Genomic DNA, 18,346 nt, shown 5'->3' on the forward strand with positions numbered 1-18,346 from the left:
TTTGAGCCTGTGAAAAAGAAAGGACTTTTGAGGGCACTTTGATGCTAATGCTTTTCAATACCTTTATATTTAAGTAATTATTCTCCCTCCACTGCCTAAGACTACAGCTGTGTCAACCTTTTTGTCAGCTGATTAAGTTTTTTAAGGACTTTGCACCGATAAAGTAAAGCATTAGTGTTTTTAAGGACTTTGCACCGATAAAGTAAAGCATTAGTGTGACATTTCAGCATTTTATTGCATAATCCTAGTAAAATGCCACAAACAAACACAGTTGCATCAGCACGTGTGTACAATGAAACACGTAAACTCAAGTGGGCGGACTTGCGTCTTATTGAAATGTATGCATATAATTCACCAATCAGCAAATACCAATGATAAATTTAATGTCGGCTCTTATGACTCTATAAGTGCTTTTGAATCCAAGTATGCAGATTTACACCTGTGAGATACTGATGTCTGCTGTCAAGCTTTCTGAAGCACAAACTTCACATTGTGAGTACAATCAGCTAAAGTGAGCAGTTCTTAACTTAAAGGAATGTGATGCACACAAGTTTCATATGTGTTGTCATTTCTTCATACACAGATGAACAATTATGATATTGCAGTTGAGATTAAATCATGGTTATCCTCATCAGCTAACATTTAAGTGATTACAGACAGAAAGTTTCTAGAGGAATGTGTACAGCAGGCATTTTATCCCAGTAATGCATAATGTCATTCAGTCTGTAATGACAACAACATTGTCAAAGCATAGCCGTGGTTATGTGGTGTGACTCAGTATGGGAGGAATTCTGAAACACTTGAGAATGCAGAAAGGTTTTATTCTTAATGAAACAATAGAACAATACATCAGTGACAGGGTTCACAAAAACACATATCACTCAGTTTTACCCTCTGACCTGCAGTGGGACACATGGGGTGGGATTTGAATCTTGTCTGCTGTGCATAAAGGCAGACTGGTGCTTTACACACATACTTTTACAAGCAAAAAAAAAAAAAAATGGTGTTAATCTGAATGAGCTGAGTGGGTGGAGACCAACAAGCAGTTTATCATTCTCCCCTTTGAGAAAAGAACCATGATCTTAAGGTTTAAGAAAATGTTGTTTTCAAGGACTTTATTTCCCATTTTATCATGAGCTCATAATTTAGAGGGTCAGCAGACCAACTTGCATACTTAGAAAACTACAGCATCACTGTGGCGAGTAACAATTCTTCAGCAAGTAAATATCTGCTTTGAGGTCGATACTGATGTAGCGGTGCTTGATTAGAACTAAACATCAATTCCAGCTAGAGCTGCTGTGAAAGTCATTGGTTTTGCAGGTATCTGGTCATAGAACAGAGTATTGGACAAATTCTATTTCTGACCTGATGATGGTGCTAGAGGAAAATTCAAAGGGTCACCAAAGATTTTAGAATTCATCCTGTCAAGAACATGAATGTCTGGACCAAATTTCCTGGCGATGCATCCAATTGTTCTTAAGCAATTTAAATCATAATCCATGTGATTATTTGGGATCTATTCACATTCCTAGAGCCTCACTAATGTGGTCAGTTAAAATAAGGCTAAAGGCCTACCTGCTGGTTGGCTCAGAGAGGTCCAACAGCATAAATGTGCTGAAAGGACCAAGCAACAGAACATTAATAATTAGCTCTAAACAGAGCTACAAATGTAACATGTTTTCTGAAGTTGATGCAAAATGAATTGTGAGTTACTGGCAACACTGGCACAAGCTCAAAAATCATGCACAAATACCCACTGCCAATTTCAATGGAAATTATTTGGACAAGTAGTTTTCATTCTAACTTATACACATATATGATTTGTTCTCTGGTGATCAATATTTGTATCAGATTTCATGCCAGTCATGTTGAGATATCTTTGGCCCCACTCACAAAAGTCTGACTCTGCCACCAAAGTAGCTCTGCCTGAAAGAAGTATACGCAGAGCGAAAACTACAACCTATGCAAAGAAGAAATACACAAAGTAAACACAATATATATATATATATAAAAAAAGCATTCACTTATATTTACACCGACACTGTAACATACAGCTACAGTCAGTAACCTACAGGAAGTGACAGAATCAAAGTAGTGCAAAACCATAAACACGGGCCTGTTAAGAGATAGGCCAATACAAGGAGAAGGTGTTTAGTTACAACAGACTGAAATAAATGTGAGCCCACGCAGCATACAGGCCAAGCACAGAGGTTTCCTGTCATTCCTGCAAAAAGTCTGATTTCTGCCTATTAAACATCAGCTCAGCTCATGTTTTAAACTGACCATGACATTGCTATTAAAGTACAGCAACTAACTTTTCATTCAATTTTAAGTTGAATTTTAAATCACAAGGAAGATGAAAATGGATTCAGTGGTTTGTTGGGAACAAAGTGACTTTAAGGCCTTCATTAAACACAAAAACCTCCACACCCTCATAAACGGAGAATACAGCTGAAAGAAATGATAATACTGTGAGGTCCTTCAAATACTGTAGTGTTGGCCTGAATTACTTCATCACTCGTTTACAGGCAGACATCATCTCATCGGTTAAGTCAAAGAACATCACGTTCCGAACATAAGATAGCCTCCTGGCAAATCTAAATGCCAAAAGAGGAGATCTAAATTCAACAATTTCTTTGAGTCATTCATAGCAACAGGATAGTTTCAATTTTCCTGATTGATTTGTACTTCTATAGCTTTGGTCAGTGACTCAGACTAGCCCATGGTTTAGCTGAACAGGTAGATGGGTTCAGTAAAACCACAGCCGTTGGAGCCAATAAAAATCCCAAACCACTTCATATTTCCTTAATAAGGCAAGGAGTTAACGGAGCCAAGGGAGCCTTGAGATAAGAGTGAGCCTCAGATTCTGTTGTTGCACCACTTATTCAGTTTACTGGAATTTGGAAGTTAAGCTCTACGGAGACTATATTCTGCAGCTTCAATCCATTTAGGTACTGGGATACAGAGTTGCTTTCTGACCGTGTTCTGGTTATGCTAGCACTATTACATTTCATTTATGCTTTAGCATTAAATTTACCCTGTAGGTACGGTAGACCAAGCAGCAACCTCTGAAGCTGAAAAATGAAGCCAATGCTGAAGTGATAAACACTGCAGTTTCTTGAAAGGCCACTTGAGACTTCCAAAAGAGAGTCAGTCCCCACAGACCCCCGTGTTAAAATGGTCAACTTCACATGAGCAATAAACATGTTTACAGACTAGTCCACAAAGTGGTTTTGGTCTCTGTGACCAATTTCCCTGTTCATAGTAACTGCATGCAGGTGAATTATTATATATCAAGGTTTAAGGTTATTCATCTGTCTTTCTCATAATGCAAACACGAGAGGATGTATTGTAGTATATGTAGCCATATGCCATTGTCATAGCTCTACCAATGTGAGTATAGACTTCATCTGTTCCAACATCCTCTCTCTCTTTTGCATTGCAGTAATTTTGGTAAAAAAAACAAAAACAAAAACAGTTCAGTATTAATTAGGTCCTACTCCAACATGATGAAGTACACAAGAAACTCAATACAGTGGCACATAAACCCAACTGCTAACTAGTGTTTTGGCGGTGTAACTGCATGACACAGACACACCAGGAACCAGGTATCAGTGGTCACAACAGCGCTGGCTCTGCATAGATTCAACGCAGGAGGTTAAATCAAGCTTTATGCTGCTGATGACGATATAAGGGGGAGGAACATTAACACCTCTTCCTAAACCCCACTTGGCTGCCTTGGAGTAACACCAGCTCAACTTCAGAAGGTGTGTCACCTCTTGTTACCCATTCAGCTGATTGCGATTACAGTCTAAACAATATTGCAGGAATGTAGTTTTGTTTTACTTGAGATGGACATGACTAGAAAGCTATGTCGTCTCTGAAATGATAATTGACAGTAAGAAACAACCAGGAGTGGCTTTACACACTGGCACCCTCACCTTTGATTACTGCCACCCATTAAGGAGTTCTGTCTCTGAAAGGTACTGAAGACACTACTAACACTAGTTCTGTGCAATCAAATATTTTTGAATGATTTCCAGCCAAGCTTAAACATGGCAGAGTGAGACAGTGGGATAAATGATGTGGCAGGCATCAGTGCTGCAGAATATAATCACAGTGGCATTCAGTTTTTGCGTTGAGGTTTGAGCCTTGGACACCACTTCGTATCTGGATACAGGTGACAGTGGATTGTCTTAAACCTGCAGGATGGGAAAAGAGAGAGTCAGTAAAAGAGTAACAAACTTTGAGTTATCATGTTGCTTACACTGTTTTAGAGTCCGTCAAAAACAGGAGCAGTGTTTACTTCAGCAATAATCACACAGGCCATCAAACTGAATTATATAATTTAAGGATGTCTGACACAGGACTTTGTTACCAATTCTGTTATGCCCTGGCTTAAATGTACTTTTTCATAAATAATAGTGCTACACAGTGCACACTTGAAGCGTACTATATGGCCAAAGCAAATTAACATGTCCTTCTGAGTACTCTTGGTTTGTCTCTTGCTCCTGTTTGGCCTCTTCGTTCAAACAAAGTGAAGCCTAATGCCCTGCTCTACTATGGTGCAGCAGTTTTTCCATTTTTTTCTTTTTTTTGTGGAGGAACTTGAGTGGCCTGCACAAATCTTAAAACCAACCCCACCCATTTAAGATGAACTGGAACACCAACTGTAAGCCAGCCATAATCAGTGACTGACCACACTGATGCTCTTTTGTCTAAAATGGAGCAATTACCACAACAAGGTTCCAAATTCTGGTGGAAAGACTTTCCAGAGAAAGTGGAGGCTGTTACCGCAGCAGATTAATGCTCTTGGTTTAGAATTACAGGTTCAGCTTTTACGTATGACTGCAACACATGCTGACCATACAGATAACTTCTGCACTGAGCCAAACTTATTCAACTACAGTCAGATGCAGGATGCTAAAGTTCTGCAATATGATTTTTGCAACATAAGCAACATTAGAGCATCATAAATAATCCGTAGAATACTAATTCACTAATAAAATAAGCTAAGAACCAAGCCATATGAGTGTGTAGGGCAGCAGAAGGGCCCTCTTAAGTTGTTTGTGTTTACCTTGTGGGGTCCTCAGCCAGTGAAAAGCCTCCAACAATACTGACTACATTCCTTCTGTTCTCAAAACCTCCGTAACTGAGAGTCACCTGTAGCAAAGCAATCACAACATACAACAAACATTTAATTAATGTCATGAATTTCTTTCAATGGAAATGATGAGAAACCAACATTACAACTGCTTCCAATGGAAAAATCTGTCATCTGATAATGCAGCAATTTCCCTGAGGTTTCAATAAAGGGATCAATAAAGTTCTATTCTATTCTATTCTATGAAAGTCTTTTTTTCCCAAGGTTGCTCAAAGTTCTTTCCATAGTTTAGATGAAAGAAAGCCACCACAAACACAGTTGCTCACCTGCTCCAGCACAGTGTCAGTGGGCAGCTTCTGCAGGTTCTCCAGGTGAGAGTGGAAAAGGTGTGTGTGCGTTAAAGTGACCTCCAGCAGTGCTTCGATGATGTAGCCGACGGTGCAGTCATCTGGGAGTCGGATCTTCTCTGCTGTGCTGATGAAATTCCCCAAACTGAAACGACAAGACAGACCCCAACGGCGTTGCTATGAAGTGTTGTCCAACTGGGGTGGGGGGTGGATTTCATAATTTTAATATGGAGATAATGGCATAGTGTTGAGTTCACATTAACAGTGACAAAAATATTTTTGTAATTTGTATTTTTATAACAAATGAAAAGACAAGACTCCTCACAGTAGGTAAAGTAGGTGCGAATGTCCTATTAGAAAAGGCAAAAAAAAGTTAGGACACACAAGTATAGATAGTAGTGCATCTCAAAAAACAAAAACACATTTTTCTCCAGAATTTAATTAAAAAAACACATAAACTTTCATGTATTCTATATTTCTTACACTTAAAGTGAAATATGTTCAGGCATTGTTGTTATAAATTTTGAGGATTATGGCTTATAGCTTATAAAAAATGCTTTAACAGCTCATCTGTGGTCAGGCGTTAATTAAAAGGAAATCGGCATCTCCATAAAGCTTGTCAGCAGATGGAAGTATGAAATGCTCTAAAAGTGTCCTGGCAGACACTGAGTTGACTTAAGACTTGATAAAACACAGTGGACCAACATCAGCAGATGACATGACACCACAAACCATCACAGACTGAAGAAACTTCACACTGGACTTGGATTCTGTGCCTTTCCACTCTTACTCTAAACTCTGAGCAAAATTTACTTTCATCTGAAAAGAGAACTTTGGACTACTGAGCAATAATCCAGTTCTTCTTCTCCTTCGCCCAGGTAAGCTCTTCTAGCTTTGTCTCTGGTTCAGGAGCGACTTGATATTAAGAATATAACAGTTGTAGTTAATTTCCTGAAGCTGTCAGTGCTTGGTGGCTCCTGAAGCACTGATACCAGCCTCAGTCCACGCCTTGCTAAGCTCTGTAATGTTCTTGAATCAACTTTTCTTGACAGTTCTCTTAAGGCTGCAGTCATCACTGTTGCTTGTGCACTTTTTCCCACCACATTTTTTTTTTAACGTCCAGTCAACTTTCCATTACTGTGCTCCAATACAGCACTTTGGCAACAGTCAGCCTTTTCATCAGTGACCTTCTGTGGCTCCTTGTGGAGGAGATCAGTGATCATCTTCTAGACAACTTTCAAGTCAGCAGTCTTCATGATTGTGGTTGCTTTAGTACTGGACTAGACTAAGAGATACACTGTATTTATACTTTTTGAATAGTAATTTACTCAAACTTGAAATGAAATATTGAAATACTTTGAGATACTGAATTTCTGTTTTCCATGAGCTATAAGACATAATCATCAAAACGAAAACAAACAAAGGCTGGGGACATTTCACATGTAATGAAACTAGAATATATTTAACTTTCACTTTCTTAAATAATTGGTGAAAAATGTTAAATGTTTTCATAATATCCTAATATTTTGAGATGCACTAGTATATTAATGTCTGACTGAGAGAGAGAATTAAAGAGAAATTAAATGTGAAACTTTTTTTTTTTTACCAACTACTGATCACTATAGCAGAGGCTGGAAAAAAAAAGCAAGCACAACATACATTTGGCAGGACTTTTGGCTCTGGCAGGACAGGTAGGATAATCATTTTAGAACAGCTTAATGGTTAAATGTGTTTGGTGAGATGTCAGTGCATTTACATAAAAAAATAAATAGTAAATTCAACAGGAGGCAAAGAGAACCCATTTTCCCTGTACCTCAAATTACTTTTAAGATACTTTTGCTTTTAAACAACCTGTGTCAAGCATCAGGATCTAGAGATTCTTGTTTTCATGAAATATGGATCACTGTTTTTATTTTTGTCTTCACCTAGGCATTAAAAACTTGGTGTATATGACTACTACAAATCTAGATGCATTTTTTTAGGTTTATCTAAAGACATTATTAAACTTCTCATCAGCTAATTATCTTCCATATGTTGGTTTTTGTACAGAGAATGGTTGGTGAATTTCAATGTGAAGTAACTGTGAATGTTCCATGAGCAGCAGCGTTATTGACCTACCTGGCCCATGGGCTCATTTTCAGGGCCAGACCTCGACTGATACAGAAACCTGCTCCACCTGTGGCGAACCAGAACTTGACAGACACCTGAATCAAGATGAAAACAACACATCAGTTGGAAGTTTGGTGAGGGGGTGGAAGCCTGAGAGAAAAACATCACCATGTCATTCATTATAGTGCTTTATTATGTTCATTATCTCACCCACTTGTTTGACTGGACATTGTAAAACATGGCTTTAGATCAGCGTTTCCGAATCTTTTCCTCAGAAATACCCCACAGCCAAACTGAACTCTTCATCAACTTCATCATGTTCCAAATAGGTTCATTTCTACTCATTTTAAAATGGCCATCATTTACCAGTACTGATTATATAAAACTACCAAACAGTCTGGTTGCATAATACCCCTCGATGTGTACCTCCAAGGTACAAGTTCCTCTGTCTGGAAACTTCTGATTTAGAGAGACAACTGAACTCATCTTCAGCGGGTAAAGTAGTTACAGTATTGCTTGCTGCTATATTTGTCGGTGAGGGGAGCAAACTCCTAATGAAGGCATAAGCTGACTGACCGATCCGTCACTCTTGACCCTCTCTGCAGCCTCAATAGGGTGATCCAGACTGGGCCGGCCCAGGTAGACGTCCTGGCTGTGGTGGTAGGAGGAGAGCAACCGCAGCATGCTGGCCAGGATCACATAGTTGTCATCATCCACATGGCAGAACCACCTACAACAAACAAACACACAAAATGTAGTGTAGGTGTTAACTGAGCTTTCAGCTTGAATAAATGTCATCCAACAACAGTGAGAGGAGTTCATTATTTATTTACTGTGGACTGCTGTAGTATACTATTTTAAATAATGCACAAATCACATTTCACTCACTTCTTCTGAGACTCGATGAATTTATCATACTCCACAGACATCTTGCAGCACAGAGCTTGTCGAGTGTGAGCTGCTGAGCAGTTTGTGTTGATGATGTTAGTTCCTGGGAAACAGACAGTACAGGACAGCACAGTTCAGTCAGGGGCTGACTGGTGCTGAGTACAGCAACTTACTGCAGCTTCAACAGTATGTTTTATACAGTAGACAACAGAAGTGAGTACACCCATTATCACCTAAATGTCCAGTTTGGTAAAACCAAATCACCTGTTGATGGCTGCATTATTTCTAAGCTGAACAGTAGAGAATTTCATGTTATGAACAACCAAAAACAAATACTTCAAAAAGACTATACTGACAATACAGGCTCCAAAGTAGATGCTCAGTACAACAACAGTGAACACACCTGTGATTGGTGACACAAGTTAAAAACGCTGTGATCACTGGATCACCAAAACTAAATTGAGTACGCCTGCGATTTCCAATTGGACAAACTGCATGAACACACTCATAAAATGACCTGTGAACAGCAGTACTTCTTCAGTTTTGGACCAGTGGAGTGTGTCTACCTGCATGTCTGCATCATGGCTGAACATGGAGAACAGCCAAAAGAACTGAAAAAGTCTAATTGTGAAACTTGTGAAATATGGAAAAGAAAACAGACAGATTAACAACCAACTGAACAGTCCAGCTTCTTACCTGTCCTCATCTGCAGCTCCTTATCCTCACCATCAGTGAATATGTACGTCTGAAACAGACAAGGGCACACTGTCTTAGAGTGTTGTGCAAGCACACAGATGCTCCTCTACAAGAAAACCAAGCGCTCCTTTGTTTTCTCTCATTGATTAGGATGTTAAATTACAAGAGGAAGAGCAAAGACAACAAAAATGACAAACATTCAGTGTCAGATACAGCTGAAGGAACAGAAAAGCAGAGAAAGAACACATTTCAAATCATCTCTCATTGACTAAACCGAAGAAACTACTTGTAACGAATTATGGACTCAATTAAAATTTTACTGAACGACCACACAAGAACTGCCTGTTTTTACAAACAAGTTAATCTGCTACACTGGCTCTAAGCTGCTTTGTATGTTGGCTTTGACTGATGTGCGATCACTGTTTTTCTATTCTTCCCTGTCTGTCCATCTTGCACACCACATGACACTTTTTGGTTTCAAGAAATTTTGCAGGCTGCAATCTTGATGCTGAACTTTTGTTTATCTTTTCTAAATGAATCATATTTCACCGCATTCTGACTTGTCACTGCAGAAAAAAGGCAGGTGTTATTATTAAGATAAGTATGGCTTCATTGCAAGTGTTAATGGAGCAAATTGCCTTATGTAGCCCCACAGAGGACAAAATCTGAACATTTCTGTCTGAATGCTAAAGAAGCGATGCTATATGATTTACATCTGGGGCTCAATGGTTTTCACAGTTGTCATTGCTGCTATATTACATCATCATGGTTCTTAAGCCTGGATTATACGCTTTGCAGATACAAACACCAGGGACACATGATTAAATTCTACCACTTTCTAATTTGATGGAGTAAGTGTTCTCAAATGCACAGTCGATCAGCAAGTATGTATGCCAGGCATGCACACCGCTGCCAAGTATGCACACAACTGTCTATGTATTATAGTGGCCCACAAATTTTGGGCTGCACGTGAATGTCTGCAGAGAGATCGGTGCCGACTCTTGTGGACTTGAGCAGATGACACAAATGTGGACCCTCGCATACTCAGATAAACTACATTTTCCCCACATCTAGACTCCTATTTAAGTCAGAACGTTGATACTGAAGTCCAACCCTCTCTGTATAGTTAGCCCTGAACAGCGTAGACACACACAGGCATGTTGGGCCTCTTCAAAGCGCTATAGGCAGCGTGTAACCTTCACAGACCGTCAAATGAGCCAGGCAGTCAATGGGCTAGTGGAAACTGACTTTGGACTTCAAACAAATATACGGCCCACTGGTAAAGTAGCAGCTGCACTGACACATTTACAATAAATACAAATGAGTCTGAGCAGCTTTTAATTTTACAGTCAGCCGTAAACACAGGGGGCAAACTTTACTGACCTGAGGCCAGTAAAAAAAGGAGGCAGCAGGCCAATAATGCCTCTCAGTATCTGCTTCGCTAACGCAGAACAGGCCCACAAAGGAGTTCTTTCACAGCAGACCTAGAGTCAGAGCCAGTATGAACCAAGCTGTTCAAACTGAAAGCACAAACTCAACTGGAACTTGTCCCTTGTCTGTGACTGTGGCATGTGTGGCTGAAGTGGGGCAGAGTGTTTCTACAGTTAAAGCTTCTTCTCTCCACACTGAGGGTCTTTGTCCTGGAGTTGGCCTTGCTAATTTCTTTTAATAGCGCTCAATACAGAGCTGGTTACAATGCTTTCTGCGCTGGCTACTTCACACTTTGTGGGATGCTAAAGCTACTGTAAAGCCAAGTCTTCTTTCATTAACATTTGACTCTGTTTGTTAAAAACAGACATCACATTGGCTGAATATTAATGACTTGTTGAATGCAAAACTACACTTCAATGTGTCGCAACAGCAAAGGTTGCTTCTCAACTGCTCCAGAGCAGCCACGGAAATCAGCTATGTATAAAGCCATTTACTGCAATGAAACAGAACATTAAAGTCCAACAGAAGGGGTCAAAGAGACACAGTACAGAAACTATTTGATTTAACTGATCTTGCATTTTGCATAAAGTCACACGATGTGTTAACGTTTTTTTATCTACATGCCCAAAATGTCCAACTACGCTCACACTGTACAGGTTGATTGGCACATTACAACATGGGTGCCTAAATTGCGTAAACACGGAACAACTGATCAGTTTTGTACGCTGACAAGTGTGATTCTATATAGTCCACAATGTAGACTAACAGGAGAAAGCAGCCTCACTGTGGGATCCTATCAACTGTAAAATATTACCCCAATAATATCAAACCAAGCTCACTACAGTTCCGAACAGATCTGACAGCAGCTGTATGAGAAATCTGATCCAAAATGCAGTTCACAATGTCTGGCATGTTAGAAGTCCACCAGCCGTCTAATGTCCAGACAGTCGACCAGTTCTGTAACTAAGCCAACATCCAAACCCTCTTGGGTGAATGGGGAAAAAAACAGCTGATTTAGTAGAAATTGCTGGATTCTATGTCTGAACCAGTTTGGAGTTAAGGTATGCTCCATATTGGCTCAAAAGTAGAATTCAGTTGAAAAGGTTCCAAATGAACTGTCAAGAACAGATTCGTTCCACCCTACTGGATGGGAGTCTGGGCTGTGCTGTAGTGTGTGATGGATGTGTATGGTGCGTGGTGCGGCAGAGATTCCTTCAATGAGACTTTTGGCATGTGTCTTCCAGTTTCAGGTTGCTGTGGAACTTTCTGTCCAGAGGTTCTTGGTCATGGTTGCCCAAATGGAACAAACACATACACTTAGATGGTATAGTATTAGGCCTTATCTACAGTAGGCAGCAATGCACAGTATTTGGAACTGTGGAATAATTCCACAATGACCTCAATAAACAGCTTGATTCTGAGACAGAGCAAATGAGGAGGGAAGACAGATTTATTTTCTTATAAATGTCCTGTGGTTTCGCTAAATGTCTGAGGATAAACCGCATCTGCGAGGAAAATCTGGTGGTGATAAGGCAACACCCTAAAATCCACCCTAACAAGAGACACATAATGACTGTAGACAACACCAAATCCATTACAACTAACATAACTGTGTAAACAAAAATCCAAAATTTGGTGGTTGTGTGTGTCCCTCTGTCAACACGACATGCCACAGAAATGCGTTTATATGAGAACTGCTTATGTCTTTAACATCGTCTTCTGAATGTTATGTCCTCTGACACAACACATTTATTGCTACAGTAGAGCTTTAGCAGATTCACCGCAATTACGGAAGTCGTTATGGATGGTTTATCACTTGGGTCATATTAGTCTTAAGACCCTTTCAGACATGCACACCATTCCGTTAATGTAGTGGTAATTTAACGTGTTGACTGCATGTCGGAATGAGCACTCAGGTCACATTTCCATAAAAGTCGCACCAGCAATCTTTGGTCGGACCTAGTAACATTTCTGTATCAGTTTCAACATGGCACAAGTCTGAGCTGCACCATTACATTAACAGATTGACACGCGCGAGCAACGGAACCTCTAGTTGTGTGAAGTGATTTAGAGAAGGATATGTCTACATTTCAGGACCACTATTCGTCCAAAAACATAACAGAGGCTTAATGTACAGCTAGTCTGTCTGACACACTAAACAGTTGTAGGATAAACACATGGCACACCTCACACTTCAAGTGTGGTGGCACCATGGTGCACAGTGGTACAAGGGTCAGCACTACATCACCTACAGACAAGCAGGTTCTGGGTTAATACATGTTGTTTGGCTGGGGCCTTTCTGTGTGGACTTTGCATGTTCTCACTTGGGTTTTCTGTGGGTACTCTGGTTTCCTTCTACAAGACATACACGGTAGGTCAGTTAGTGATGTTGAAGGGATCACTGGTGTGAGTGTAAGCATACATGGTTGTCTGTCTTTTTGTGCCCTATGATGGACTGGTGACCCCTATGACCCTCTAGAAGATAAAGCAGGTATAGATAGTGAAGGGAGATGGATGTTTTATGTGGTGTCATGCAGTACTAGTGTTCAGGGCATCTATTTTTTATTACTCAAACCTAAGTCTCTTCATCTTATCAACAGGTGAAAATACTAAATTCTGTTGGATCTGGGTCAAAATATTATTCGCTCCCAAATGAATCCCACCAGTTTTGAATCCCAGTCAATCATTACAAATGTGATCCATTTCAGCATTAAAGCTTTCGACTTAGTCTGTGCAAAAGCTATATAAAAGCAGTAATCTCATTTCAGGACAGTCCCCATAGTGAACACAGAGCAGTTCAGCAGCATGCACAACATGAACAACTGCAGCTCTTCTTACCTGTTCTTTAGCTTGTGACACCCAGGTTTGAATCAGCAGCTCTAATCTGGACTTGTGGTATTTCCTGGTAGTCTTCACTGCAAAAAAAATGTCCTTCAGCTCCAACTTGTCCGACCCTAGAAGTCCACCAAATTTTCCCACAGGAAGAGCACTTCTTTCAAGGCCTCTTCTGGAGTCCAACCCCCTCTTGGGGTTGTGGTTATAGTTTCTATTAAGTCCAGTCAAGATGGGTCTCCCCTGCCATGGTGAGCTCCTACTGGGTCTAGTGGCCAAGTCTGTGTTCCCCACATAGACAGAACCTGCACCAGCACGGTGTGACGAGCTCACCTGGGCAGGTCTAACTTGGGGTCGGGGCTGAGGCAGGGTCACCTGGCTCGTTGGTGGCTGGAGAGCCGGAATAAGTAGAAGGATGAGACCACAGAATGCAAGGGAGAAAAGGAAGCAGAACTTGCTGACACCCACTGACGCTATGTGCATCCTGACTGGCCAATGGCACGAGTTCATCAGCCTCCAGGGCTGCAGTCACTTCCAACACCACGCTGTCCCATCATCACACCATCAAAGGGAATCCTGCACAGAAAGACCAAGGTTCAAAAGTGTGTTTAGAGGGCGTTCATAGTCTTAACTTCATTCAGCATCTCAGGCAGCACATTTTGTGTAAGACAGGCTTTTCCGAGGATTAGAACGAGCTCTTCTATCAGGCAGGAGTCGCGTTACTGGGGGTTCACTGTAAACACAAGGAAGGATTTAATACTTCATTCGCCTTTTTACAATAAAAGCCCATTAAATGCATTCAGTTCCATTTTTTTTTATTTTTATAGCACCTACTTTTCTACAAAAGAACTCTCAGGGCATTTTACAGACCCCAATAATATAGACACAAACAAATCGAATGATCCCTTCGAGTAAAGAACTGGAAACGGCACATCTTACTTCAAAATAAAAGTTTAGAAAACCTACTCCTGTAACTATGTTGATAGTTAGAGGAGTAGGCAACATTAACACAACACCTTTTAAATGATATGGTGCACTTGCTTGTAAAGCATTGCTAGTGGAACAACATGACCGTGTATTTGAAGAAGGGTTTGTTTTCACTAAACTCATTTAGCTCCGTTTTTGGTCTCCATCAACTTTTGTGGGAAAGATCAGGCTCTTTAGCTGCTCAATGGTTCATTGTGCTCACATGCTCATCTTAACTGTAACTGAGTGCTTTTGGTACTGAGCAGGTAGTGTACAGTGAGGCTTGGGGATTTTTTCTTGCGTCCTGCAGCTGGGAGCAACGCTACAATAGCGACAAGAATGAAACAAAACAGTGAAGTTGAGCCAGACAGCTTAAGAATGAGCTGAAACTAACTATGGGACCCTGCAAACTGTAGGTAGCTGCAGTGTTGGCTGGTGATCTTCTGCACGTTTACTGTGACAAGACTCGCCAAAATTTCTAGTTATGGGTGCAACGACTTCCACATTTTCAACAGCATCTGCATACTTAAATGGCCAATCAAACACATCAGTAAAGAAGGTTGGAGGTAAAAGAATATGAGGAGAACATTTGTGGCGTGGAGGTATGATGTGAGTGTTTTTAGCAGTAGCACAGTAGCACAGCACCAAATGGAGCACTTTCTACATCACCACAGCACGCCACTAGTTTGAGTTCACTCTTTAAACATATTTACTTTTATACAGTCACTGTGTCAGCTTCTCTCAAAGCACTTTTCGTTGTGATTGAGAATCGTTTTAACGCCCAACTTAGCAGCTTTCTGGAGCCCACTTGTATGTGCCCCCCAAAAATACACCCACACCAACCCCCCTCCACACACACACACACACATCTGTTTCCAGTATGAGTTTCTGTCCCCACAAAGGGGCCTGTTTAGTTCCAAAATGGAGGACTGGAGTTCCCACTGAGCCCCATCTGCAGAACTCAGAACTCAGGCTCTGCTCCTGCTGCTGTGCTGAGTGTACCTACATGGCTGAATCTGGTGAGTCAGCAGTTTTATCAGCCAGAGCTCAGAATATTCACTGCTGCCTTCAGGACACCAAGTACGAGCCCAACCACACCGAGGCTGCCCAGCATTTGCTTTTCAGCACATTTCATATCCAGGGGTTTTTCATCAACAACAAATTGCCAAGACAATAGGAAAATGTTTCAGTCTCTGCTTCAGTTTTGTCTTTCAGACGGCAAACAACAAATATCTAAAAGAATCAAACGGACTATCAAATAACTAACCAACAGAAAATATACCTGCAACTATTTTGATTCTCAAATAATTACTAGAGTGCATCTTCTAACGTACCTACAGAGCATTTACTGCTCTTCTAATGTGACAATTCAACAGTTTTCACTATTTTCTTTTGTTGATCAGTGGAGTAGCTTCAGGTTTTGGTGGGTTGGTCGGACAATATAAGAAATTTGTCACATTTAGACTATTTTTGACTGATTGAGAACATTTTAAACACTAAATAACAGGGTTTTAAAAAAATATAACTGAACTATTAAAGAAAAATGATCACTATGTGCAGCTGCTCTCACAGCAGAATGTGCGTTGCAGCATAAATACAGGTAAATGACGACTGCGCCACACTGACTGTGTTTGATCACAGAATGGATTAGTTGTAATGCCATACAGCCATATGTGATCAGGCTTAAATCACTGTCTCCTACTGCCAAAACACAGGACAGACATTCACAGTCAGCCAGCAGATTGCTGACATACTTTAGTTGCCCTTGAGCAAAATGTTGAAGTTTAATCAGCTTGCAGGAATAACTGACTGATGACCTGAAAAGATCAAGGCTGTAGAATGTGTGCAGGCTCACATTCATCCACTATCAGTTGATTAAAACATGCCAGTTGTGTGGACGTGTTGCTGCACTGAGCTCGTCCAGCCTCCCACTGATAGAACTGATCAAACCAGTTGATGTTGAAACGAGCTGATCTGACTAGAAATCCAGCCAGTCTCCGTCCATCACACTTTACCAGCAGCCATTGTGTTTGTTTGGTGTGTAGCAGCAACACAACAGCTCACAACGTCCGACTGAAAACCCACGTTTCTATAATACAGCCTATTAATATTCAAAGGCACTTGTGTTTCATCGCCCAGTGTTTATTTGGGCACCAGCGGGACTCATTTCATTACGTTCACTGCTTCCAGCTACGAGGCACTTTGGTGTGAATTGCGAGAGCAGCCACGACAAAAAAGCATAATTCTAACTCATTTAAATGGTGAGCTATTTAATCGATTTAAATGGAATAACACACGTGACGATCCCTTGGTGTCCGTTCACCTTGTCGAGCTGCAACACTTTAAAGTCAGTTTGTGACCAGCGGCTGTGAACGTTTTTAAGTGGAGTTCGGTTTGAAGCAACTTACCACGAAATATCCGAGGACACATCTGGCTTCTCTGTTCCACAATGACGTTTAACTCGGTCGGGAAACGACAAAGAAGCCTTCAGTGAAACACAGTTGGGAGAAACCAGCCTCGGGTTCGTTCAAAGGATCCACTGCGCGGCTCGTTGTCTTCCTTTTTGTTCCGTCGCGACTTTAAACTGGTTCAGTTGTGCTGCTTCCTGTTCTGGCTGCTCTCATCGGAGCTGCTCTGTCCGGTGACTTCTCCAGAACACTGCTGTTAGAACAACGTTCCTTCTACCGGCAGGGCCACTGCTGCTAGTTAACCTTCACCGAATATTCTACAAACAAACAACTCATACCGGACAGTCTGTCAAGGTCGCTTTAACAGGAACACGGCTGCTCCGGTCACAACTTTCAAAATAAAACAATGATTGACGTCATTTTTTCCTGGAGGTCTGGGGAGCATCGGCTACACCTGACTGCCACCTAGTCAAGCTTCTTAGCACATTCTTGATGTTTACAGAACTTTTACCAAGCATCCCCCGTAATTTCTAAAACATTTCACAAATGTTTGAAGAGCATTTTCCGAGGATCCTTCAAGAAATGTTCAGGGAAACCTTAGGGAATGTTGCCTAAAAAAATTTCTGAAGATCTTTTGAAGGTTTGACAATATAACCTTTAGGGAACCCTCAAGGAACACTCCTAACTTATACCCAATAAGTTAGTAATTATATAGCAATTAATCAACAATCCACAGTAAATTAGGTCAATTGATTTCATATTATTTTGGGCGAACTGACCCTTTAAACAGACCAACAGTGTATTTAATGTTAAAAATTAACAAACAATCATTAAAATAACTACAGCTACTTTTGATATCTTAAATAATGTTTTCAGTATTGCTAAGCTACCTGTTGCCATATTTTGGTGGCTACGTTAAAGATTAGACAGCTCATGTTCTATATGGGAAACATCCATATGTGAAATAAAGTCAGTCTTGTAATTAATCTGCTGTGTGATGGTGAAATAGACACGTCTGTGATAAAAACGTTCAACATGACAGAAAAAATATTTCAGACTTTTCTAAACTGATCAGACTTTAACCAACAGTAAAATGAAACATCCAGACAGCTGTGATGGAGCTCAAGACTCAACCTGAGGACAACTGCTATGTAACAAATGATTTAACTGCACCTGATAAGCTGACTCTATGTGCCTGTTAGATCCTAATCGATCCTGTTTCCATGTCAGGATCATTTTTAATTACAAAAAAAATTAAAAATTGAGGAAACTGCTATTGTTCCACGTCTGTGAATGTGCACAACTCTATTTGGATCTTGCTGCCCAGCAGACTTTTTCAAAATGTCATCTGACAGTATGTGTATTAATGGTGGATTCATGTCTCAATAGAAGTCAATTGCACAGAGAATGAGGTAAAACTCACAATGGAGAATTTTGTATGTGCCTGTCTGTCAACTAAAGGCCCACCAGTTTTGGCCATCGGTCTGTGTGTGATGTTTTTGGAGTGTTGGAATTGGTTCAGGCAGACAGAGACTGAAAAGCAAGTGCATCATAAAAAGCTTGAG

The 18,346-nt window shown here is 40.6% G+C and overlaps 1 protein-coding gene across 1 annotated transcript; it reads right to left on the minus strand.

Moving 5' to 3' along the window:
- Positions 1 to 216: 216 nt before the first annotated feature.
- On the minus strand, positions 217 to 17,114 carry rfng (RFNG O-fucosylpeptide 3-beta-N-acetylglucosaminyltransferase). The gene is made up of 9 exons (XM_008279321.1): positions 16,782 to 17,114; positions 13,414 to 13,983; positions 9,145 to 9,193; positions 8,449 to 8,551; positions 8,137 to 8,290; positions 7,570 to 7,655; positions 5,431 to 5,596; positions 5,078 to 5,163; positions 217 to 4,202 (listed from the first exon to the last, which is right to left on the minus strand). Exons 2-9 carry the CDS (start codon positions 13,915 to 13,917, stop codon positions 4,127 to 4,129), a joined length of 1,224 nt encoding a protein of 407 aa, XP_008277543.1. The 5' UTR covers positions 13,918 to 13,983; positions 16,782 to 17,114; the 3' UTR covers positions 217 to 4,126.
- Between the last annotated feature and the right edge of the window lie 1,232 nt (positions 17,115 to 18,346).

The sequence above is a fragment of the Stegastes partitus genome, unplaced genomic scaffold (genome assembly GCF_000690725.1).
Source record: "Stegastes partitus isolate 25-593 unplaced genomic scaffold, Stegastes_partitus-1.0.2 Scaffold154, whole genome shotgun sequence".
Taxonomy (NCBI): Eukaryota; Metazoa; Chordata; class Actinopteri; family Pomacentridae; genus Stegastes; species Stegastes partitus.